Source organism: Lepus europaeus, chromosome 22 (assembly GCF_033115175.1).
Source record: "Lepus europaeus isolate LE1 chromosome 22, mLepTim1.pri, whole genome shotgun sequence".
Taxonomy (NCBI): Eukaryota; Metazoa; Chordata; class Mammalia; order Lagomorpha; family Leporidae; genus Lepus; species Lepus europaeus.
Window position 1 is genome coordinate 26236813 of NC_084848.1, and position 22633 is coordinate 26259445.

General features: G+C 47.4%; 1 protein-coding gene across 5 annotated transcripts in view; it reads left to right on the forward strand.

Moving 5' to 3' along the window:
• Positions 1 to 22633, forward strand: part of NEK9 (NIMA related kinase 9) — a 53687-nt gene that overhangs the window by 22361 nt on the left and 8693 nt on the right. For 2 of the 5 annotated variants that reach the window (XM_062181116.1, XM_062181115.1), the window contains exons 14-21: positions 725 to 880; positions 3600 to 3708; positions 4213 to 4374; positions 8854 to 9024; positions 9751 to 9810; positions 12128 to 12336; positions 14463 to 14624; positions 15802 to 16011. In XM_062181116.1, the coding sequence (XP_062037100.1) occupies positions 725 to 880; positions 3600 to 3708; positions 4213 to 4374; positions 8854 to 9024; positions 9751 to 9810; positions 12128 to 12336; positions 14463 to 14624; positions 15802 to 16011 (1239 nt within the window). Of the gene's footprint in view, positions 1 to 724; positions 881 to 3599; positions 3709 to 4212; positions 4375 to 8853; positions 9025 to 9750; positions 9811 to 12127; positions 12337 to 14462; positions 14625 to 15801; positions 16012 to 17357; positions 17448 to 18923; positions 18945 to 19131; positions 22450 to 22633 lie in introns of those variants that run through there. The other 3 variants (XM_062181114.1, XM_062181117.1, XM_062181113.1) reach the window with 3 other exon arrangements.

The window sequence follows — 22633 nt, forward strand, 5'->3', positions numbered from 1 at the left end:
GAAATGTTGGTTTTGTCTAGGGGCCATGTGGTATGAGACATATCTGATTACTTAGCACTGCCAGGACTGGCCCTATGAGAAGCTCCTCAGGGCTGAAGCCCACTAAGAGAAAAGCACCATCACACCTAGCTCCCGGCCTCCCTAGGCTCAGGGTTTCCTGCTGGGAGGCCACCTCTTCCATGTACTGTTACCATTTTTATTTACATTTTATGCATTGTGTTTGTAGGGCCATCCTTGAAAAGGCTACAGCAGAAACGGAGGTTCAAGGTTTCTGGTTTTACACACAGCCATTGTTGCCCCTCTGTCCAGCCCTTTCTAGGTAGCTGTTGACTGGTGGGAGCATTTGGAAGCCCTGGCTGCTACTTCAGTACTCTCACCTCTCTGAAGTGACCAGACTGGGCCCCACACAGCTGTTACTGTCAGGGAGCCTCCTCCTTAGAGGACAAAATCAGCAGTGGCTTGAAGCTTCTCCCTTCCCCAGGGAGGACCTGGTACTAAAGCAAACCCACAGGGGTTATCTGTTTCATGACCTGGCATTGCCACCTTTTCCTTTCTGTTATAAAACTGGAGCTCTAAGTTCCTGCTAGGCCAGTCTGGACAGACCAGAGCAACCCTTGCTTCCATGCCACCATCCCACTAAATCAGCATTTTGAAAGAACAGGAGGGTCTTTTCCTAATACAAATTGTGTTGTGTTTTTTCTCTGACTTAATTGTTTTCTTGCAGGTGGATGTTCCCAAGGCCTTGATCATTGTCGCAGTTCAGTGTGGCTGTGATGGGACATTTCTGCTGACCCAGTCAGGCAAAGTGCTAGCCTGTGGACTTAATGAGTTCAACAAGCTGGGTCTGAATCAGTGCATGTCTGGCATCATCAACCATGAAGTGAGTGCCTGCTTTGGTGTCCTAAACATACTGTTGAACTTCTCTAGGTTGGAAGTTCTTTGTGATGCGTACAGGTTAGTGACCATGGAACTAACTTTAGAATAATGTGGTGATTTGATAGACATTGTGTTCTGCAACAGAAGCCAACCACAGTATATACTATGTGATTCCAGTGAAGTGAAGTTCAAGAGCGAGCAAAATTACCTTATGATGACAGAAGTCAAAAGAGTGACTACTCGAAGAGGAGGGGTGTGGGTATTAGCAGAAGAGGTGGGAGAGGGAGGGATCCTAGGATGGTGCTGACAGTCTGGCTTCACAGGTATGCGCGTATAGAAATCAGACTGCAGTGTTTTGCAATATGTTAGTTATACCTCAATAGATAAATCAGTTACAAAGAAAAAAATGATAGAATCAGGTTCTTATCATTGGAATAGGAACAAGAAATTTAACATTTTGAACAGAAACATTTTCATGAATCTCCCCCCTGCAGAGATTTTCAGTTTTTGCTCCCAAATCACCAAATGTGTGTAGGCTTATGAAGTGTAATCACATTGTCCCCTCCAAGGGTATCCTGAAATTCACCACTGATACCAAGTTTTAGTTTCCTCTTTATAATAGTAGGATGAGTTTTTTCATTTTCTAAAGAAAGAGGTTAAGAGACGGAAGTATCCTGGCTCAGTGACAAAAAGGGTAAGAGCTGATTTTTTTTTTTTTTTTAAGAGATTTATCTATTTGAAATGCAGAATTAGGGAGAGATCTTCCATCCACTAGTTCACTCCCCAGTAGCTGCAACAGCCAGGGCTGGGCTAAGCCTAAGTCAGGAGCCTGGAACTCCATGGTCTCCCATGTGGGTGACAGGGACCCAAGTACTTGGGTCATTTTCTGTTGCTTTCCCAGGCGCATTAGCAGGTTATTGGATTAGAAGTGGAGCAGCCAGGCCGGCGCCGCGGCTCACTAGGCTAATCCTCCGCCTTGCGGCGCCGGCACACCAGGTTCTAGTCCCGGTCGGGGCACCGATTCTGTCCCGGATGCCCCTCTTCCAGGCCAGCTCTCTGCTGTGGCCCAGGAGTGCAGTGGAGGATGGCCCAAGTCCTTGGGCCCTGCACCCCATGGGAGACCAGGAGAAGCACCTGGCTCCTGCCATCGGATCAGCGCAATGCGCCGGCCGCAGCGCGCTACCGCGGCAGCCATTGGAGGGTGAACCAACGGCAAAAGGAAGACCTTTCTCTCTGTCTCTCTCTCACTGTCCACTCTGCCTGTCAAAAATAAAAAAAATAAAAATAAATAAATAAATAAATAAATAAAAAGAAGTGGAGCAGCCAGGACTTGAACAAGCACTCACACAGGATGTCAGTGACACGGATAGGTACTTAACCCACTGTGGCACGACACTGGTCTTAGAGTTGATTTTTAAGCAGTTGCTGAGGTAGAGATTCTCAGGAGAGTGCAAGTTCAGGGAACGGCTAGAGAGATTATCTGTACAGATAAGGCTAGCGAAATTATCTGAAAAGGCATTTTCAGAATCACCATTACCTTGGGCCAGTGCTGTTTTATTAGTAGGTTAAGCCTCCACCTGTGGCACCGGCATCCCATATGGGCACCAGAGGTTCCTGTCCTGGCTGCTACTCTTCCGATCCAGCTCCCTGCTAATGCGCCTGGGAAAGCAGCAGAGGATGGCTCAGGTCCTTGGGCCCCTAAACCCATGTGGGAGACCTGGAAGAAGCTCTTGGCTCCTGGTTTCAGATCATTCCAGATCTGGTTGTTGCAGCCATCTAGGAAGTGAACCAGCAGATGGAAGACCTCTCTCTCTCTCTATTCTCCTCTCTCTCTAATTCTGCCTTTCAAATAAATAAATAAATAAATCTTAAAAAAGGAATTACCATTACCTGATTTGTGTTTTGTTGTAACTTTAGATTTGTTGTGAAATTTTAAATTTACATAAGGTTTTTTTGTGTGTGTTTTTTAACTAATTCCAAGGGAACGTGAGTTTAACTAGTTGGGGAACAGTACAGATAGAATTCAGTCACAGTAAACTGACTGCTTTATGGGCTGGCAAAGTTCTTCAGGATTGTAATTCTTTGCTCCTGGCTTGTTGGTATGTGGAGTATATAGCAAGACACATAGCAGTTATTCTGTCCTTGTATCTATCCCTTTGGGGGTAGAGAGTTTGTATTTTGTATCTCTTCATTCAGAATCTATAACTTTTGTGGTCAGAAAGTCCTACCTCACATGCTAAATTTTCTGATTGCGTATTGAGCTGCTGCTTGTACTCTGTGTAGATGGAGAGCTACCTGGCACCCAGCTAGTGATGAGATTGGTTGAAAAGACCTTTTGGCTAGGCCGGCGCCATGGCTCAACAGGCTAATCCTCCGCCTAGCGGCGCCGGCATACCGGGTTCTAGTCCCGGTTGGGGCACCGGATTCTGTCCCGGTTGCCCCTCTTCCAGGCCAGCTCTCTGCTATGGCCCGGGTGTGCAGTGGAGGATGGCCCAAGTGCTTGGGCCCTGCACCCACATGGGAGACCAGGAGAAGCGCCTGGCTCCTGCCTTCGGATCAGCGGCAAAAGGAAGACCTTTCTCTCTGTCTCTCTCTGTCCACTCTGCCTGTCAAAAAAAAAAAGAAAAGACCTTTTTGTTAGCATGGCCTTTCTCCCTCCTCAGCCTGCCGGGTTCTCCGGTTTTCACTCATGAAGCTCTGCTTTGTGTTCTGGCTTGTTTCAGGCATACCATGAAGTTCCCTACACAACCTCCTTTACCTTGGCCAAACAGTTGTCCTTCTACAAAATCCGTACCATTGCCCCAGGCAAGACGCACACAGCTGCTATTGACGGTGAGTTGACTTAGCCATGTCAGGGGCCTCAGCAGGGCAGGCCCTTCTACTGTTCCAAGTATTAGCTTTTCTGAGGAGTGGATACATCCGGCTGAGTTTCCTCTAGCATCCAGTATTATGTCTGTAACAAATTAGGCATTCAGGTACCCATTTTTGTTGATAACCATTTTAAATGTATGTTAAATACCTCTCTTAAGGAGAACACCGCACCTGTGAATCCAGACATCTGTTGTTTCTAATTACCACCTTCTATAAGTATGCTAAGTTAGGTAGTACTCATTTTCCACATTAAAAGTATAATATCATCAGAGAGAAAATATCATATTAAGTCACTCACTGCTCTGATTGGCCATGGGGCCTGGATATGTTAGTTGCCATAGGTCCAGACTCCCATGGCTAGCATTATGTAACCAGGAGCTGGACCACAGGATTGTGTGTTGGCTGCTGCCTCCCTCTGTTCTGTGCCCATTTGTTCCTGGTTGGTTGTTTTTGCTTCTTTCTCAGAACGAGGCCGGCTGCTGACCTTCGGCTGCAACAAGTGTGGTCAGTTGGGCGTTGGGAATTATAAGAAGCGTCTGGGAATCAACTTGCTGGGAGGACCCTTAGGTGGGAAGCAAGTGATCAGGGTCTCCTGCGGTGATGAGTTCACCATTGCTGCCACTGACGGTGAGTCCGCGTGCGTCCTCGCAAGTTTTCTGCTGAGATGGCTATTGGTTATTTATACAGCTTGGTAATGCATTTGCTTGGTAGTGTTAAATTGGTGTTACACAGATTGAGTTTCATTAACTTAAAAAAAAGATTTATTTATTTGAGAGGCAGAGTTAGAGAGAGATAGAAAGGAATCCGCTGGTTCACTCCCCAAATGGCCGCAACAGCCGGAGCTGCACCAATCCAAAGCCCGGAGCCAGGAGCTAGGAGCTTCTTCTGGGTCTCCCACGTGGGTGCAGGGGCCCAAGGACTTGGGCCATCTTCTGCTGCTTTCCCAGGCCATAGCAGAGAGCTGGATCGGAAGAGGAGCAGCCAGGACTTGAGCTGGCGCCCATGTGGGAATACCAGCACTTCAGGTGGCACCTTTACCCAATATACCACAGTGCCTTCCCCTTCATGAACTATTTGTATGACCAACCTAGTAACTTTTCTTTTAAAGGTTAGATTTGTAGATAATGGCAAGCTAATAGTCTAAGATCCTCCTCTTGTAAATTCAGCTTTTTGGTCAACTGTATCCAGAGTTAAGCACTTCTGTGGGAACCTTGCCCAGCCCTATGCTGGTTTCTGTAAACGCTGGCTGGGCAGCTAGAGAAAACAGCAGAACTTGGGCGGCTGCTTACCTGGGGTCAGCTGTGCTGCAGCCATGTCCTTCGGGACGGCTGGGGCTTGGCTGGGCTCTTTGTTCCCTGTCCTGTGTGTCTGTCGGGTTTCTGTGTTGGTCTAACGGGTTTTCCTCTTCTCTTCTAGCTGTTTGCAGCATCTTCTTACGCCTGTCACTGCTTCCCTTCCTTACTGCCACTTTTGCTACTCCTCATCCCCTTCCTCTTTGTTTCTGCTTTCTCCCCTTTTTTCTTTTCCTTCTTCTGAAATTTGCCATTTATTTAAAAAATTTTTTAAAGATTTATTTATTTGATTTATTTGAAAGGCAAAGTGATGGGGTGGAGGTGGGAGAGAGGAATTTTTCATACACTGGTTCACTCCCCTAATTCCCACAACAGCCAGGGCTGGACTGGGCCAAAGTCAGGAACTTGGGACTAAATCTGGATTTCCCAGCGAGGGTGGAGGAACCTAAGTACTTGAGCCACGACCTGCTACCCCTGAGCCACCTTAGCAGGAAGCTGGATCGGAGGCTGAGGTGGGACTCCACCCCAGGCACTCCCACAGAGGACGCAAGCGTCCCAAGCAGCAGCCATGCCACAATGCCTGTCTCCTCCACCCCCACCCCCCCCACCCCCCGGTTTTTATTGCTTTTTAAATTTTTGTAGCCATTTCTTGTGACTGGTAAACAATATATCACATTTCATCTTCTTATCTTTGGACTCATCAGCTTCGTTGCTGCTTGTATTTTGAGATAGCCTTGTTTTCTTGTGGTCTGTGCGTGTTGTGTCCTTGTGAATGGTCCCGGGGTGGTGTCAGTTAAGTAGTCGGTTACCATGTTGAGTAAGGTAAGCCGGTCTCAGAGCAGCACACTGACCCTCTGCTTGTCTCAGGGAACAAACCGTTTGGGTCAGACTTGGATGAATGAAGCAGTGCCCGAAAGGACAGAGGCGGATTTACTGCAGATAAATGTGGTGCCACAGGTTCACTAGTAGCTTCTTTTTCTTTTTGAATTTAAAAATTGTTTAATTAACTAAATTTTAAGATCACCCACCTCACCCCACCCTGGCCCCCTGACTGGTTCATTCCCCAAATGAGCACAGCATCCAGGGCTGAGTCGGAAGCCAGGAACCTTCTTTGGCTCTCCCAGATGGGAGGGTGGCAGGGGTTCCAGCACGTGAACCGTCACCTGCTGCCTCCCAGGGTGCACATTAGCAGGAGGTTGGAATTGGGAGCAAAGCCGGACAGGAACCCAGATACTCCAGTATCGAATGTCGCTTGACAGCTGTGCGCCAAGTGCCCGCCCCAGTAGCTGTTTCTCACAGGCCCTCGGAGAGGCGATGTTTCTGAAACGCACCTGAGTACTTCGTGAGTTAACTTCAGAAGGAGGAATAAGGGTTGGATTCCGCGGCTGGGCCTGTCACCTCTTGATAAGTGTTCCCATATTCCTCTGCACTGCGTCTGACAGCCTCAGTTGTGTCCACGTTCTCATGCAGGCCTGCGAAGTCTCAGAGTGAGTCTCAGAAAGTCCCTGCCCTCCAGGAGCTCAGTCTGGGAGGACAGGGGCTGGGCGGCCTGCTGGCAAGTGCTGGCTAGGAGCGCACAGTTCCCCGAAGCCCTGGAGTGCCCAGGCCTGATCCTCTCTCCACAGTGAGCACATTCCTTTCTTTCTTTCTTTTTTTTTTTTTTTTAAAGATTTATTTATTTATTTGAAAGAGTTACAAAGAGAGAGAAGGAGAGAGAGAGAGAGAGGTCTTCCCCGCTGGTTCACTCCCCAATTGGCCGCAATGGCTGCAGCTATGCCAATCTGAAGCCAGGAGCAGGAGCTTCCTCCGGGTCTCCCATGTGGGTGCAGGGGCCCAAGCACTTGGGCCATCCTCCACTGTCTTCCCGGGCCATAGCAGAGAGCTGGATGGGAAGTGGAGCAGCCGGGACACAAACCGGCGCCCGGATGGGATGCTGGCGCTGCAGGTGGCAGCCTCACCTGCCATGCCATAGCGCCGGCCCTGCTCATTCCTTTCAGTCACCCCTAAATACTGCCAGCTCTGTCACTGCCCCTGACATCCTGGATCCATTTATTCAACAGTCCTTCAACGTGGCTATTTAGAGTAACTGGGTTTGAGTCCCTGCTCTGCTTCCCATTCCAGCTGCTCACCGTGGGAAGTAGTGGATGATGATTCACATATTGGCTCCCTGCTACCCTCATGGGAGAACTAAATGGAGTTCTGGGCTCCTAGCTTCAATGTGCCCAACCCCAGGGCATGCAGGAATTTGAGGAGTGAACCAGCAGGTACAAGATTTGTCTCTTTGCTGTAGCTCTGCCTGTCAAATAAATAAATAAAACTTAATTTAAAAAAAGAGTGACTGTATAAAACAATTGACAGAGGTGAGTCCTGATTCATGTGTGTTGTCCCAACATAATCATTACTATCGCCCCTTTTTCATTTAAAAGGATGGCCTAGTTTGGATAAGAAGTTACGGGTATCTCAGTTTCTTCTGCTTGTTCAGCCCAGACCTGTTCCTCCCGTAGCCTTTTTGCCTCAGTAAATGGCAGCTCCCTCCTACACCCCACATCCCACACCCCAGCCCTCGCTGCTCCCCAGAATGCATCATGTGTCCAGGCGCTTCTCACCAGTCTTCACTACCATAGCTCGTCTCTGCTTTCACCCTCGAATCCCTGAAGTAGGTTTTCCTCAAGGTAGCTGGAGGGATCCTTTTAAATACCTACTGCTCAGAACCTCCAACGGGCTCCTGTATAGTCAGAACCTAGATCATCACGATGGCTGCGTGGCGCTGCGTGGCGCTGCGTGCCCAGGGCCGCAGCCACTCCCGACATGCTGTTGCTCCTGCTGCAGGGGCCGCTCTGTTCCTTGTTCCTGATACTGACATTACGACCTGGCACTTGGCTGCTCCCTCTCTGCCTGCAGTCTCCCTCGCTTCACCCAGATCTCTGCTCAAGTGTCAGAAAATACTTCTCTTGGCCAGCGCCGCGGCTCACTAGGCTAATCCTCCGCCTGGGGCGCCGGCACCCCAGCTTCTAGTCCCAGTCGGGGCGCCGGATTCTGTCCCGGTTGCTCCTCTTCCAGTCCAGCTCTCTGCTGTGGCCCAGGAAGGCAGTGGAGGATGGCCCAAGTGCTTGGGCCCTGCACCCCATGGGAGACCAGGAGAAGCACCTGGCTCCTGGCTTCGGATCGGCGCAGTGCACCGGCCGGCGCCATAGCGGCCATTTGAGGGGTGAACCAACGGAAGGAAGACCTTTGTCTCTGTCTCTCTCTCTCTCTCACTAACTCTGCCTGTCAAAAAAAAAAAAAAAAAAAGAAAAAAGAAAAAAACAGAAAGTTTCTCTTGACTACCCTACCTAAAATGATGAAACTCTGTCCCACTGCGATTCTTTATTTCTGCTTATTTTTATCACCATTACTCTTCTTTCCTAGTACTTACCACTGCCTGAAATATTCAATACTCACTTACGTGTTTCCATTCTCCCCCAACCCCCCACTAGAGTGTCAGTTCCAGGAGAGCAGGAACTTTATTTGGTTCACTGCTCTGTCACCTGCAGCAGTGCCTGTCATGAAGGAGAAGCCCAATAAGTGTTTGAGTGAATAACAGAAAATAAAGTCATTGACTATGTAAATGAGTGAGGGGATGGCAGGACATCGGAGCAGTGGTCATTTATCTAGGATCAGGAACATTGTATGCTTTATATTAGGAACAGACAGCTTTCCCTCATGCGTTACCTACTGGGAAGTCTTCCTAGCTGCAGGGCATAAAGATGGGGAACTCAGAGTGAGAAGCCAGTGTTCTGTGAAAGATTGTACCATTACATTTTTTTTTTTCTAGATAATCACATTTTTGCCTGGGGCAATGGTGGTAATGGCCGCCTGGCAATGACCCCCACAGAGAGACCACATGGTTCTGATATCTGTACCTCATGGCCTCGGCCTATTTTTGGATCTCTGCATCATGTCCCGGACCTGTCTTGCCGTGGCTGGCACACCATTCTCATTGTTGGTAAGAGCTGTATCTGTTGGCGGTTGGGATGGCTTTGACAGAGGACAGGCCCATATCTAAGGGACTGATGGTCACATTCTTGTACTGGCTAAGGAGACCCTGCCTAACAGGAACCAAATATTCTCATTTCCTGAGCTTTTTCATCTGCCATCTGTTGATATCTTGACCAATTTTTAATACAATTTTGAGCATTGCCCCCATCTTAGAATTTGTTATCTCTGGTAGTCCACCCATCTTCTGTTTGTGCTTTCTTGAGAAACATTCAGTATATCTTTTAAAAGAAACAAAATCATCATGCTTTTTCCATAAAGATGACTTTGTTATAAACTAAACTGTAAGTCTGTGTAAGGGTGTACAGATGCATTCTTTTGGATCAGTGGTCTGCCACCTTGGCTGCACATCGGAATCCCTTGAGGAGCTTCTGTTAATCCTGGTGCCGATCTACCCCTGACCAATGAAAGCAGACTCTGGGGTGGGATGGAGGCATCATTGCTTTCTAAAGCTACCCAGGTGATTCCAATGAACAGTGAAGGGGGAGAATTGCTACTTTAGTGAATACGATTTGAGTAACTAGTGGGGTTTGGTTTAGCATACTAATTTCTAAGATAATAATAACTACAAAATTATCTGGAATCAAAGATAGCAGTTACCTTCCTATTCTAGTCTCCTCTCACGTTTCCTGTCTGTATCTGTACACAATGCTTATTTGCTGACTATTTTTCCCAGAGAAGGTGTTGAATTCTAAGACCATCCGTTCCAATAGCAGTGGCTTATCCATCGGAACTGGTAAGTAGCAGTGCCTCGGGACTAGTGGTTCTGTGGAGGGCGGGTCTTCTCAGACTGGGACGTCTCTTTGGGGAAGGAGGAATGCAGTGATCCAGAGTGACAATTGTGTTTTCATGGGTTTCACAGGAGGTAGGACTTTCACATTGTGTTTAGAGGGAGAGATTTTCTGCTACTGCCTGAAGTGACTGTAGCCATGTATTATTCCCGCCCTCACCATCCCAGGAGCCACAGGCTTTCTCTGCCCTTGGCTTCCTTGGTTTCCCAGTCTATAGAAGAGTCCTTCCAGTCAGACCCTCAGAAGTAAAAGCCAGCTAAACTTTCAGGACGGTTAGGAACACCTGATAGCTTTCCTGTGATGGCTTTCTTCATGGTTGTTAGTAATGGGACCATGCTGGGAAGTTGTTCCTCTTTGGTTTTCCACCTGCTACAGTCCCTATAGATTTTGGTGTCTCAGAACCTGAATTCTGACGTTTTGTGGAATCAAAACAGATAAACACCCATAACAAAAGCAGATTAATTCCTCCCAAAAGAAACCACTGAAAATAGTCTAGACTTGTTTTTTGCTTTAATTTACACACACACACCCTGTTATATCTCTTATTAGTTTCCTTACGTAATCTACTGCTCAGCACCGCTATCTGCATATTATTATCTGTCACAAATAAATAAATAGCTTTTTGCTAAGTACAGCTTTGCAAATACTGGAAATAAATCCTGGAAAAGTATTTAAAGCAAAAACATAAGATTGAAAGCAAATGTTCATTATCCAGAAAATATAAATTCCGGTAAGACAGGAATTTTTGTCTATTTTGTTCATTAATTTTTATCCACATTGTCCAGAATGGAGTCCAGCAGATAGTAAATGCTCCCTAAATAACTGATTGTGTCACGCCCATCCATTGGACTCTAATACATAGGAGTGAAAACGAGTATCTCCGAATAGTCCCACAACGTGAAATGTAAAAAAGCAAGTTGCAGCAGATTCCATGCCTTCTTCCAAAGTTTAAAAACAATCAAAATAAGTGATGCATTGTTTAAGGATACAGAGATATGTGATGTGATAAAGTGGTTTTAAGAAGAAATGATAAACATAGAGTGGTTTCACGTGGTTAGGAGGCCTGAGCAGGAAGGGATTCCCAGGGCAGACGCCTCACTGTGGGCAGTGCTCCCGCTCAGCAGTGTCAGTGGAGTTTTCTGTGCCGGGGGAGTGGTCTGTGCCTGTGCTGCCCAGAAGAGCAGCCGCTAGCAGTACGTGGCTGTTGAGCATTCAAAAAGTGGTTAGTGTGACTGAGGACTGAATTTCTAGTTTGATTTCCATTTTAAATGGCTACATTTAGCTGGTGGCTACCATATGGCCTAGTACAATTCTTTTTCTTATGGTGGTAGACTAACACATGTGCATTTTATTGTTAGGCATCAAAACTTGCACACACATTTCTTAAAAATGGTCTTAGTCTGCTCGCGTAGGCAGCACATATACTAAAAAATGGTCTTACGTGTACCTCAGATGTAATGGGATTCTTGAAAGCCATTTAAAACAAAAACGCTTCAGGGCTGGTTCTCATGTCTGCTGTTAGGCTGCTTCAGTAGGGTCACAAGGTGGCACAGGTGTTAAGCCAGCACAGCACGGCATGATACACAACCCTCAGATTTAACCTTAGAATATACCTTTCAGTTTGTTTTTTAAACTTTGGCAAGTTTATTTTCTTTGGCCCATATTAAAATTCACTTTCATCTCCTGACCATACCCATCAGCTAGTCTAAAGTGAAGTAACTTGGAATGTGCTGCACAATACAGAAGCAGCAGCCATCCTATTTTTAAAATTCATACAGTCTTAAAGAATTTAATGCTCACCTGAGTGTTGAAGAATCCACCAGTAACGTGTTTTCCGAGCCAGGGAGTCACTGGGAAGTTTATGTGGCTACTTTAAGGGTATTTGACTCAGATGTCAGAGGTTTTCTGTACAGTGCATGTGTGGGAAGGATGCTGGAGTCTGAACACACTTGTTTGAGAAGTAGAGGGAGTGTGCGCACTGCACTCGGCTGGCTGGGGGATTGTCCAGTGCTTCAGAATATTGACAATTTGCAGGTACAGAAATAGCAAGTTTGGAAAATGGAAATGGATTATCATGACAAGGGTCCTGATCTACAAATGCCTTGTGTGAAAATTAAAACTACAGTCCCAAATATCTGACTACTGTTACCATCCCACTTCATGCAACTCAAGAACCTTTCCAGGCATACGTGGGGCTGTCAGATGGTCAATCTTACGTGCAGTATGGCAGAACTCTTTTCTTGTATGCTGTGTGTCTGTCAGTGGTTCAGAGCTCAAGCCCAGGGGTTGGTGGTGGCGGCGGCAGTGGCGAAGAGGAGGACAGTCAGCAAGAATCTGAAACTCCTGACCCAAGTGGAGGCTTCCGAGGAACCATGGAAGCAGACCGAGGAATGGAAGGTTTAATCAGTCCCACGGAGGCCATGGGCAACAATAGTGGGGCCAGCAGCTCCTGTCCTGGGTGGCTTCGAAAGGTAATTCCATTGGAAAAGAGACCTCTGATAAAATATGAGGTCCTCTGCGAGAACCAGAAAAGAACTATCAGGATCTTGTAGTTTGCACTGTGCTGTTTAACTTTTTTTTTATTGATTGATTATTTGAAAGGCAAACTTACAGACAGAGGCAGAGAGAGAGATCTAACATCCACTGGTTCACTCCCCAAATGACTGCAACAGCTAGATCTGGGCCAGTCCGAAGCCAGGAGCCAGGTGCTTCTTTTCTGGTCTCCCATGTAGACTTGAGCCATCTTCTGCTGCTTTCCCAAGCACATCTGCAGGCATCTGGATTGGAAGTGAAACAGCTGGAACTCAACTGGCACCCATATGGGTTGCTGGCAATGCAGGTGGTGGTTTTACCCACTACACCACAATGCCGGTCCCTTTTTTATTATTATTTATCTATTTGAAAGGCAGAGTGACACCGACAGGAGAGAGAGAGAGAGAGATCTTCCATCCATTGGTTGACTCCCAAAATGGCCACAACAGCCAGACCTCTCTCTCTGCCTCTGTCTGTGACTTTGCCTTTCAAATAAACAATAAAAAAAAAAAGTTCAACAGCACAGTGCAATCCAAAGCTAGGAGCCAAGAGCTTCCTCTGGATCTCCCATATGGGTGCTGGTGCCCAAGCACTTGGGCCATCCTCTGCTCCCCTGCTAGACACATTAGCAGGGAGCTGGATGGAAAGTGGAGCAGCCAGGACTCAAACTGGCACCCATATGGGTTGCTGGCACTGCAGGTGAGTTCCAGCTGTTTCACTTCCAATCCAGGTGCTGAAATGATGCTACCAACTCACTAATCCTTTTTTTCTTTGCAACGAGAGAGAAAATGTTTTCATACCTGTATTACTTAAATAAATTCATATAACCTATCTTAAAGGCAGCTTTTGCAGTACATGTGTGCAAAGATTAAGCTTACAGATTTGGTACTGTTGTTATATAAGTGGAGTATTGGGGCAGTTATAAAGGTTTACTTACTAGAAAATAATTTATGAAAGTTGAGGTGCAAGCAGTAAAAATGTTGCATTCTATTTATTTACATGGAAAGTTGGTTACAAAATATGGCTGCACAGAGCTGATGAATCTGTCAGTATGACTTCATCCTTTTAGGAAATACATAATATGGGGCAGGCACTGTGGTGCAGTAGGTTAAGCATACGCCTGCAGTGCCAGCATCCTGTGTGGGCGCCAATTGAGTCCCAGCTGCTCCTCTTCCAATCCAGCTCCCTGCTGATGGCCCAGGAAAGCAGTAGAAGATGGCTCAAGTGCTTGGGCCCCTGCACCCATGTGGGAGACCCAAAATAGGCTCCTGGCTTCAGATTGGCCCAACTGTGGCCGTTGCAGCCATCTGGGGAGTGAACCAACAGATGGAAGATATCTCTCTCTCTCTCTCTCTCTCTCTCTCTCTAACTCTGCCTCTCAAGTAAATAAATAAATCTTTTTTTAAAAAAATACATAATGTACTGAAGAATATAGACAAGTCTACCTACTGATAATTTAGTGATTTATTTTTTATTTACTTGAAAAGCAAGTTTACATAGCTACTTATAATTTTAACAGTGCTTATCTGAGTGATGAAGTCACTGGTGGCCTTTATTAACTTCTTTGCCCATCTGTATTTTCTTACTTTCTATAGTGAACATTATAGTTGGTGAAATCTTAAATTTACCCAGAGGGGGTGGGGGCGTGCGGGTAGGAAATAAAACTATAAAGCTCCTTATCCAATCAGACTTGGTCGTTATTTGAGTAGTATGAGCAGGGGAGGAAGGCAGCACATTGTTCTACCTACACCTACGGCCTGGGCCTTTAGCAGTCTGGCAGTCGACCTCACAGCCATCGCCTTAGGGCGTCCCAACTGATGGAAAAGTCTGTGTAGTGTAAGCGTGTTGGGGAGACACACCAGACACTCCAGACTGGTCTTGAATTTGAATTGTACTGCTGCTGCCACTCTGATGAAGGGATGGCAGTTTGTTCCCAGGCAGGGTGAGATACAACCACAGCTGCCCCACTAGAGGGTGCTAAATGTCAAGATAGAGTGAAGGCTGTAAGAATTTTGGGAGAAAGATCTCTGGAAACAGACTAACGAGGTTCTTCTGATACCCACAGGAGCTGGAAAATGCGGAATTCATCCCCATGCCCGACAGTCCATCTCCTTTGAGTGCAGCATTTTCAGAATCTGAGAAAGATACCCTGCCGTACGAGGAGCTGCAAGGTCTCAAAGTGGCCTCGGAAGCCCCTTCAGGACACAAGCCCCCAGTGGGAGCCTGGGTAACTGAGCTTTTGCCTTTGAATCACAGCCAGGTGAACAGTGAGTGTACGCCCTGCCCGCTTCTCCTGGTCTTGCTGTCTCCATCTCTGGCTCCACTGGTCTTCAGCTGCCCCGCATTCGTTCGTTGTTCTTTCTGCTCAGTACTGAGCACCACCCAAGGCTCACCGAGTTACCTTGGAACGGTGTTTACCCTTCACATTTCTGGCAGGCGAACACCTTTCTGCACCAGAGGATTCTTCCTTTTCTCTCTGCCTCAGAAATTCTGAAATTGAAAAATATAAAATCCACGTGCAGTTTTCCATGACACTGCTAGTGTGGGTTAGGGGCCGTAAGTACAAGTAGCACTTAGAGCCCGGTGAGGGAGCAGCGCGTGTAATTATGGGAAGCACCTTGATAAAACTATGAACCAGGAGTCCTCAAACTGTTTCTGTAAAGGGCCACAGAGTAGTACTTTTAGACTTTGCAGGCTAAACAGTGTGTTTTGCAGCTACTCAGCTCTGACACGGTAACATAAAAGCAGCCACAGAGAGCACGTAATGAGGGAGCACGCCTGTGTTCCAGTAGAGCTTGACCTACAGAAACGGGCAGTGGGCTGGAGTGGCCCGTGAGCTGTCATTTGCTGACTCTAGCCATAAACAACGCACAGCAGAAGGGAGAAAAAGCCAGGGTAGAACAATTCTAAAGCTTCCCAGAAGAGGTAACAGAACCTTTGAAATCTGCAGGTGAATGTTGCCATCGCTCTGTTAATTAGCCTTCTTGGATCACGCTGGCTGTCCTCCTCCCTAACACCTCGGGCTTTTCCGGAGTGTGAGCCGCTGCATTTCCTGACACTGACGCTGATCACGGTGTGCTCACTGCCGTCATGACCTGTTCCAAACAAGATGTGCTTGTCCCCACGTCTGCGTTTTCCTGGGAGGACACCAGTGCACCTGGACACTTTCCACCAAGTCCTCACATACACGTCTGTTCTCGTTCTTAGCCCAGTGGGGACCAAGGCACCGAGAGTCGCCTTGCCCCTGTTGTGTTAGTGCCAGGGTACTGTTAGAATCTTGACATTTTGGTTTCTCTTGCATGTGTTGATGTATGTATCTTGTTCATTTAAAAGTAAAATCTGAAGGAAGTCTGGGTTGGGGCACCGTGGCACCTGAGACCTCTGCACTCTCTCCTTCTCTCTAGCCACCGCGGCTGAATCCTGCCGCAGAGCACGCCGGGATGGGCGCACCACTGACCTCTGCCTGTGTGTGCAGCACTCTGCAGGGGGAGGTTGAGCGATTACAGGGTCTGGTGTTGAAGTGTCTGGCTGAACAACAGAAGCTACAGCAAGAAAACCTCCAGATTTTTACCCAACTACAGAAGCTGAATAAGAAATTAGAAGGAGGGCAGCAGGTAAGAACATTAAAAGAATAATTCAGTTTCTTAATCTGTTTGGAAGAACCACACCACCAAGGACTATTCTTTGCAAGTCCTTACCTGTTTGTGCTTTTTTTATATTTATTTATTTATTTATTTATTTATTTATTTGAAAGGCAGAGGTCTTCCATACACTAGTTCACTCTCCAAATGGCCGTAATGGCTGGAGCTGGGCTGATCTGAAGTCAGGAGCCAGAAGCTTCTTCTGGGTCTCTGACACAGGTACAGGAGCCCAAGGACTTGGGCCATCCTCTACGGCCTTCCCAGGCCATGCAGAGAGCTGGATCAGAAATGGAACAGCCAGGACTTGAACTGGCACCCATATGGGATGGCGACACTGCAGATGACAGCCGTACCCACTACACCACAGCGCCTGCCCCAAGTCCTTACCTTTTAATGAAGTTAATCCCAGAAGCCCCGGGCCTTGTGCAAGCACCCGGACTGGATCATTTTCATCACGTACCTCCCATTGTTTTTCTGACCATATGTGGTTACTGTTTGTCTTTTCCTGTACCTTTTATTATGAAAAAATTTAAACATTACAGTGCAGTGAATACGCACATGTCCGCCATCTAGTTTAACAGTTGTTACCATGTTGTGTACTCTAGAACACCATGTTGTGTACTCTAGAACTGTGAGAGATTACTTTTTACTGCAGTAGGCAGTTCCCTTTGGAGACTAAGGACTATGCAGAGGCTCTCAGCAGCAGCTAAGCAGATGCAGTACTTGAGCTCCCCACCAGCACCTCCAGGAGGTGACTACAGAATCTGTACCGTCGAAGGGTGTGTGCTGCAGTTACGTGTATGCAGCTGTGTGCTACTGCATGTTTGCACGTGTTCATATTTCTCTCTACAAATGGCACCACGGATGGTCGATAACTTTTGTTGGCATTGAGTTTTGATAAATTTAAATTTTTTTTCTTTAAGATTTACTGATTAATTTATTTCAAAGAGAGATCTCCCGTTCACTCGTCCACTCCCCAGAAGGCCAGAATGGCCAGGGCTGGGCCAGGCCAAAGCCAGGAGCCAGGAGCTTCATTATAGTGTCCCATGTGGGTGGCAGGGACTCGGGCCATCTCTGCTGCTTTTCCCAGTGCATTAGCAGGGAGCTGGATCAGAAGTGGAGCAGCTGGGACACAAACCAGCACCCATATGGGATGCTGGCACTGCAGACAGCAGCATTAGCCACTACACAACACTGGCCTCTAAATTTGGAATTTTTATAACAGATTTGTGTATGTTTTATAGTAGTAATTGGTAAAATAGAACATTAACTACAAATAGTTTATATATTCATGACAAACTTTTTTCTTATTTTTTCAGTGTTTTCAATTGCAGATGGAAGATATCTCTCTCTTCCCCTCTCTCTCCTGCCTTTCAAATAAACAAAATTTTTAAGTCTACATATAAGTAGACCTAGAGATTCCAAACCTATGTTGTTCAAGTATCAATTGTACATTTTAAAGTGAATCATAAAAATTGTAACATAGCCCCCCTAAATACTTGATTCTACATTTCCAAAAATAGGCATTCATTCTGCTGGACAAGAATGCTTTTTATCACACCTTACAAAATTAGCACTGATACTCTCAGTTCTCATCCAGTACCCAGTAATATTAGAATTTGTGCAGTTTTCCCACAATAATGTTCTTTACTTCTGCTTTTTATCAAGCCAGATTTTGATCAAGAACTTCACATTGCATTCTGGCTATGTCTCATTTTAATCTAGAAAAATTGCCTCTACCACCATTACCTCTGTGTGTGTGTCAATGACATTGACTTGTTGAAGAGAGCAGGCTAGTTGTTTAACAAGAATGACTTGCATTCTGAATTTGTTATGTTTCCTTGGGGTATTATTTAACTTGTTCTGTCATCCTGTCTTTTTTTAAGATTTTATTTATTTGTTTATTTATTTGAGAGGTAGAGTTATAGACAGTGAGAGGGAGAAACAGAGAGAAAGGTCTCCCATCCTTGGTTCATTCCCCAAATGGCTACAACGGCTGGAACTGTGCCGATCCAAAGCCAGGAGCCAGGAGCTTTTTCCAGGTCTCCCACGCAGGTGCAGGGGCCCAAGGACTTGAGCCATCCTCCACTGCTTTGCCAGGCCACAGCAGAGAGCTGGATGGATAGGAAGAGGAGCAGCTGGGACTGGAACCCGGCGCCCATATGGGATGCCAGCACTGCAGGTGGAGGATTAACCTAGTGCACCACAGCGCCGCCGCCCCCCCCCCCCCCCCCCCGTCTTTTCTGAAAACTGAAAGTTATAGACTTCAGGCTTGATTAGATTCAGGGTAAACATTTTGGGGGAAAATACTTCACAAGTTGCATTGTTTGCAAAGAGCCACAGTGTTGCTCTACAGAGTATACTAGGAATAGGGAAATTCAAGCCTTGGCTTTGCCATTTTGAACCAATTAACTTTGTTTCTCTGAGCCTTGGTTTCTCACCTACAGGAGAAAGTCCCGCCCACGTCATGTGATTGCTTTAAGGGTGAGGTGAAATGATGTCAATGAAAGTACTGCGGGGTGAGGTTACTTAGGTTGGTGCCGTAGCAGGCAGGAGGACTGTTCCACCCAGGACAGTTTAAGTGAAGGGTGAAAGGTGAAGGTGCCACAGGTGACACCTGCGTCCTCGCAGAGTTAGGTGCTAGTCCTGACTCTCCCACTCCCCATCCAGCTTCCTGCTAATTGCACTGGGGAAGCAGAAAATGACGGCATAACTACTTGGGTCTCTGCCACTCACATAGGAGGCTTGGATTGAATTCTGGGCTACTGGCTTCGACCTGGCCAAACCCTGGCTATTGCAGGCATTTGGGGAGTGAACCAGCATATAGAAGATCTCTAGCTCCTTCTCCCTTTCAGATTAAATTAAAATAAATAATTTTTTTACAGTAAGAATTCTGCATCCCAGAAAACCTTGCAGCCTGGACAACCCAGGACAGTTGATTCCCCTCGCAGCACATGGGGAGGTGTGGACTTTGCTCTGGTGGTTCTGTGAGCTTCTCACAAGACTGTGGCTACAGTTCCTTGGAGGTAGACATTGAACTGCAGTAACCAGGCAGCAGTGTTGCTCATGTGGAACTGTGTTTTATCTGGACAGGTGGGGATGCATTCCAAAGGAACTCAGACAGCAAAAGAAGAGATGGAAATGGATCCAAAGCCTGACTTAGATTCAGATTCCTGGTGCCTTCTGGGAACAGACTCCTGTCGCCCCAGCCTCTAGTCTCCTGAGCCTGTATAGTCCCAGGAAACTGGGATGCAGAGAACTTCACCGCACACTGACTGAATGCAGAGAGCAGCTTCCCTGGCTTCGCTCACGTGCAGACAAGGAGCGCAAGGCGGAGGCTCTGAAGCACTTTCCTTGTACATTTGGAGAGTGGCATTGCCTTGTAGATAGGATCTAGGAGTGACTTTACTGTTTTGGAGAATGCAAGGGCCCCGTGGCCCTGGCTTTGTCATCGGTGACTGCCACAGCAACAGCAGCTCGTAGCTCATCTGTTGATCCCACCTTTGAAGAGGAGACACAATGCTCACCTTAATTGCGCTGGTAGCAGCTTATATCTCATTTATCGTTTTCACCATTAAGTGGAAGCTGCCTTGGGAATTCAGCACCAGGCATTGCCCTCTGGGTGGGGGAGGGAACGTGTAACGCTGAAGCGGGCTGGAGCCCGGCGAGGCGCCCGGGTTCCCCTGGAGCATGGAGCAGTCTTCTGAGCCCAGGAAAGTACGTCTGGTGGAGTCCGGCCCGGGCTTGTTTTCAGAAAGTTCAGTTACTTCGTGCAGCTAAATGCTTCAGGAGGAAAAGGGGGCGTAGATTGCTTTTCCCCTGACGGTTGTTGATTGAAATTCCTTCAGCGAGGAGTAGAGAAAGGGCAGGGCCCTCCTCGTCACACAGTGCAGGTTCCAGCTGTGGCCAGTGCAGGGCAGGCTGTCCTCACTTCGGAAGATACCTCTGAAATGACGCTCTCTTAGAGAATTGAGTCAGTGGGGCGGGAGGAGTGGCCTCAGGACAAAGTCCTGAGGGAGAGGCGGCCTGCCTTTGGCTGCTCTACTCGGCTGCTTAGGGTCTTAGAGGGACTGTCTTCCGGCCAGGGGAAGGCTTTTTGAGCCTGTGTCTTCATGGCTTTCAGGGCCCTGAGCATGCCATCAGCCCCAGTCATTCCCTCGCTACATGTCTAGTCAGTATTTTTCCCCCTTTTGGTGTCTTTTGAAGCCATATTGTAACTGGCAGCCGTGCACCATCGTGCCTACCTGAGTGGCCCAAAGCCAGCACCAAACGCTGGGACTCCCTGAAGCCTGAGAGAGCAGGTCAGCCCTGCCCAGAGAAAGGGATCTGGCTGAGAGCTCACTTCCGATCCCGTGCTCCTCGTGTCCGTGTACACAGGACAAGCTGGCTTTCCCAGAGAACGAGTGCCCTGGAACGAACTGCAGAGACAGTTCTGGGGGAGCTCCCCGTGGCCTCGCTGAAGGGTGTGAACTTTGTCTTCCCGCCCAGCCTTGGGACATGTGCCTTCAGCATGTTGGGTCACCGCGGCTGTCTAGATGAGTCTCACATCCTTTCTCCCTACAAACAATGAAATTTTGTCTCATTTTCCCTAAACCAAAAAGTATTTGGTAATCTGTTCATTATTGTAGGAGGACCTGGGTGATGGAAATTTTGCCATTTTCCTTAAAATGGTGTCAAGGCTGATGGTCGGGGAAAACCCCAATGGCTGGGGATGGGCAACTCTGTTCAATGGGATCGTCTGGGTTGCTGTTCCCATTGTTTTCTCGATTCTGGGAAGCCTGGTACAGAAGTACTAATGTAATCACTGAAGCCTTTTCTTGAATAAGGAAGGGGCCAACCCTGAATTACAGATACAAGTTCTGGGGGTCTGGGGGTTTGCTGTAAAACCTAACCGTGGGTTTTAGTTTAGCGTGCATATGCAGCTCTGGTTATCTTAAGGACTGCCTGGCCTCTCACGCCCCCGTATCCTCATGCTCACCGTCTCAGCAGGCCTGAGAGGCAGCGCCGGCTTGGGTGTCTGTCATGAGGATTTTCTGCTCTGGAGCGGAGCGACGTGGGCACGTTGCTCAGACTGGGGGGACAGTGAGCACTGAACGGGGTAAGAGCCAGCCCTGCTCTTGTTCCAGGCGGGTGTGGGGGTTATTTTCTCTAGCATGTTCCCTTCGCAAGTCGTGGTGTGCCATTCGTCTGGCTGAGAACCCAAGTTCTGTGCCTTAGAGACAGCTTGCACTTTCCTAAGTTGTGCCTGGGACAGCCACGTGCCTTTGCCCACCTACCAGCTATGCAAACAGAAACCAGTTCACAGGTAGCAGCCACACGCGTCATGGAGGGAAAGCGAGGCAGCGGAAGCGCCTTGGAATGGTTTTCTGTGGCTCATTCTCCTCGAACTGTGTCTTGCTTTTCCGTACGCAGCACTAGGTGTTTGAAGTTTTCTAGTAGTGTTGCTTCCGAGCTCCAGTATAACCTGAGTGACTCCTCGGCTCTGACACTTGTCGAAGGCCTAGCTTACCTAGCCAGATGCTTGGAAGGTTGAGGGTGGAGTGGTTTGGCATTTCTGTGTTAAATAAACATTTAAACTCTTCAGTCAGTGCTGTGCCTCAGTGAGCCTGCCCGTGGGCCTAGGTCCTTGGAGATAAAATTCCCAACCTCTCGGCCTGCGTGAATCTTGATTTAGCAAATCTTTATATAAATAAGTAAATGTTCTTGTAACACAAACACCACGAGGGTCAAGTGCACAGAACGCATCATTGTTTCTCCAGTTTCCTGTTCTTGCCAGCAGAGTCATTACTGCTGCTACAAGTTTACAGAAGACAGAGTCAGTGTCAGGAGGAGGAGGTGCCCCGTTACCAGGAGGGAGGGTCGCCCCCACACCGCCCTCCCCAGACTCAGTTTATGTCTCTGAAGCATTCCCCTGTATGTGGTCTCCCTGGCGTGGCACAGAGAGGCTGAGCATGTCACTAAAATTTAAAGGAAAAGCAACCTAAAATACAACTTTTTTCAAATGAGATCCCTGGGCCTCCAGAGAAGTGTTCACGATGCAGGGCAGGCTGGGAGAGCTGCAGTGAGCACCATGCGGCATGTTCCTTCCTGCTGCAAAGCCAGACATCAGTTACTGTTTCAGTGATTAACTGTGGAAATAAACACGATCACTAAACCTCCGGAATCACAAACATCAGGAGGAAACGTCTCCATGTCACATCTCCGCTGCCTCCCGTGCGGTGATGACAGAAGGTGCTGTGCTGGCTACACTGCCCTTAAGAAACGGGATCTCAACAGGCTGCAGACACTTCTAAGTGAAATGAGTTTCCATGTGAGTTTCGCCATAAGACTTTTCCCATGGCTTAACCTTTTGAACTTTAAAATTTATAATGTTTACTTGTACTAAAGTTTCTTGGATAAAGAAATATAAAATATGCATGTTAATAAGCAGTATTATTTGTCCACTGTCATCCTCTGAGCTTTCCAGGAAGAGACTTAGATAGGATAAGGTTCTTCTCTCGTCCCAAGCATCAGATCAAGCTCCACTGTAAAAACTAACAGATCCTCCTAATATAATCAAGGCCCAAACAGAGAGAGATCAAAGCAAACACTAAGA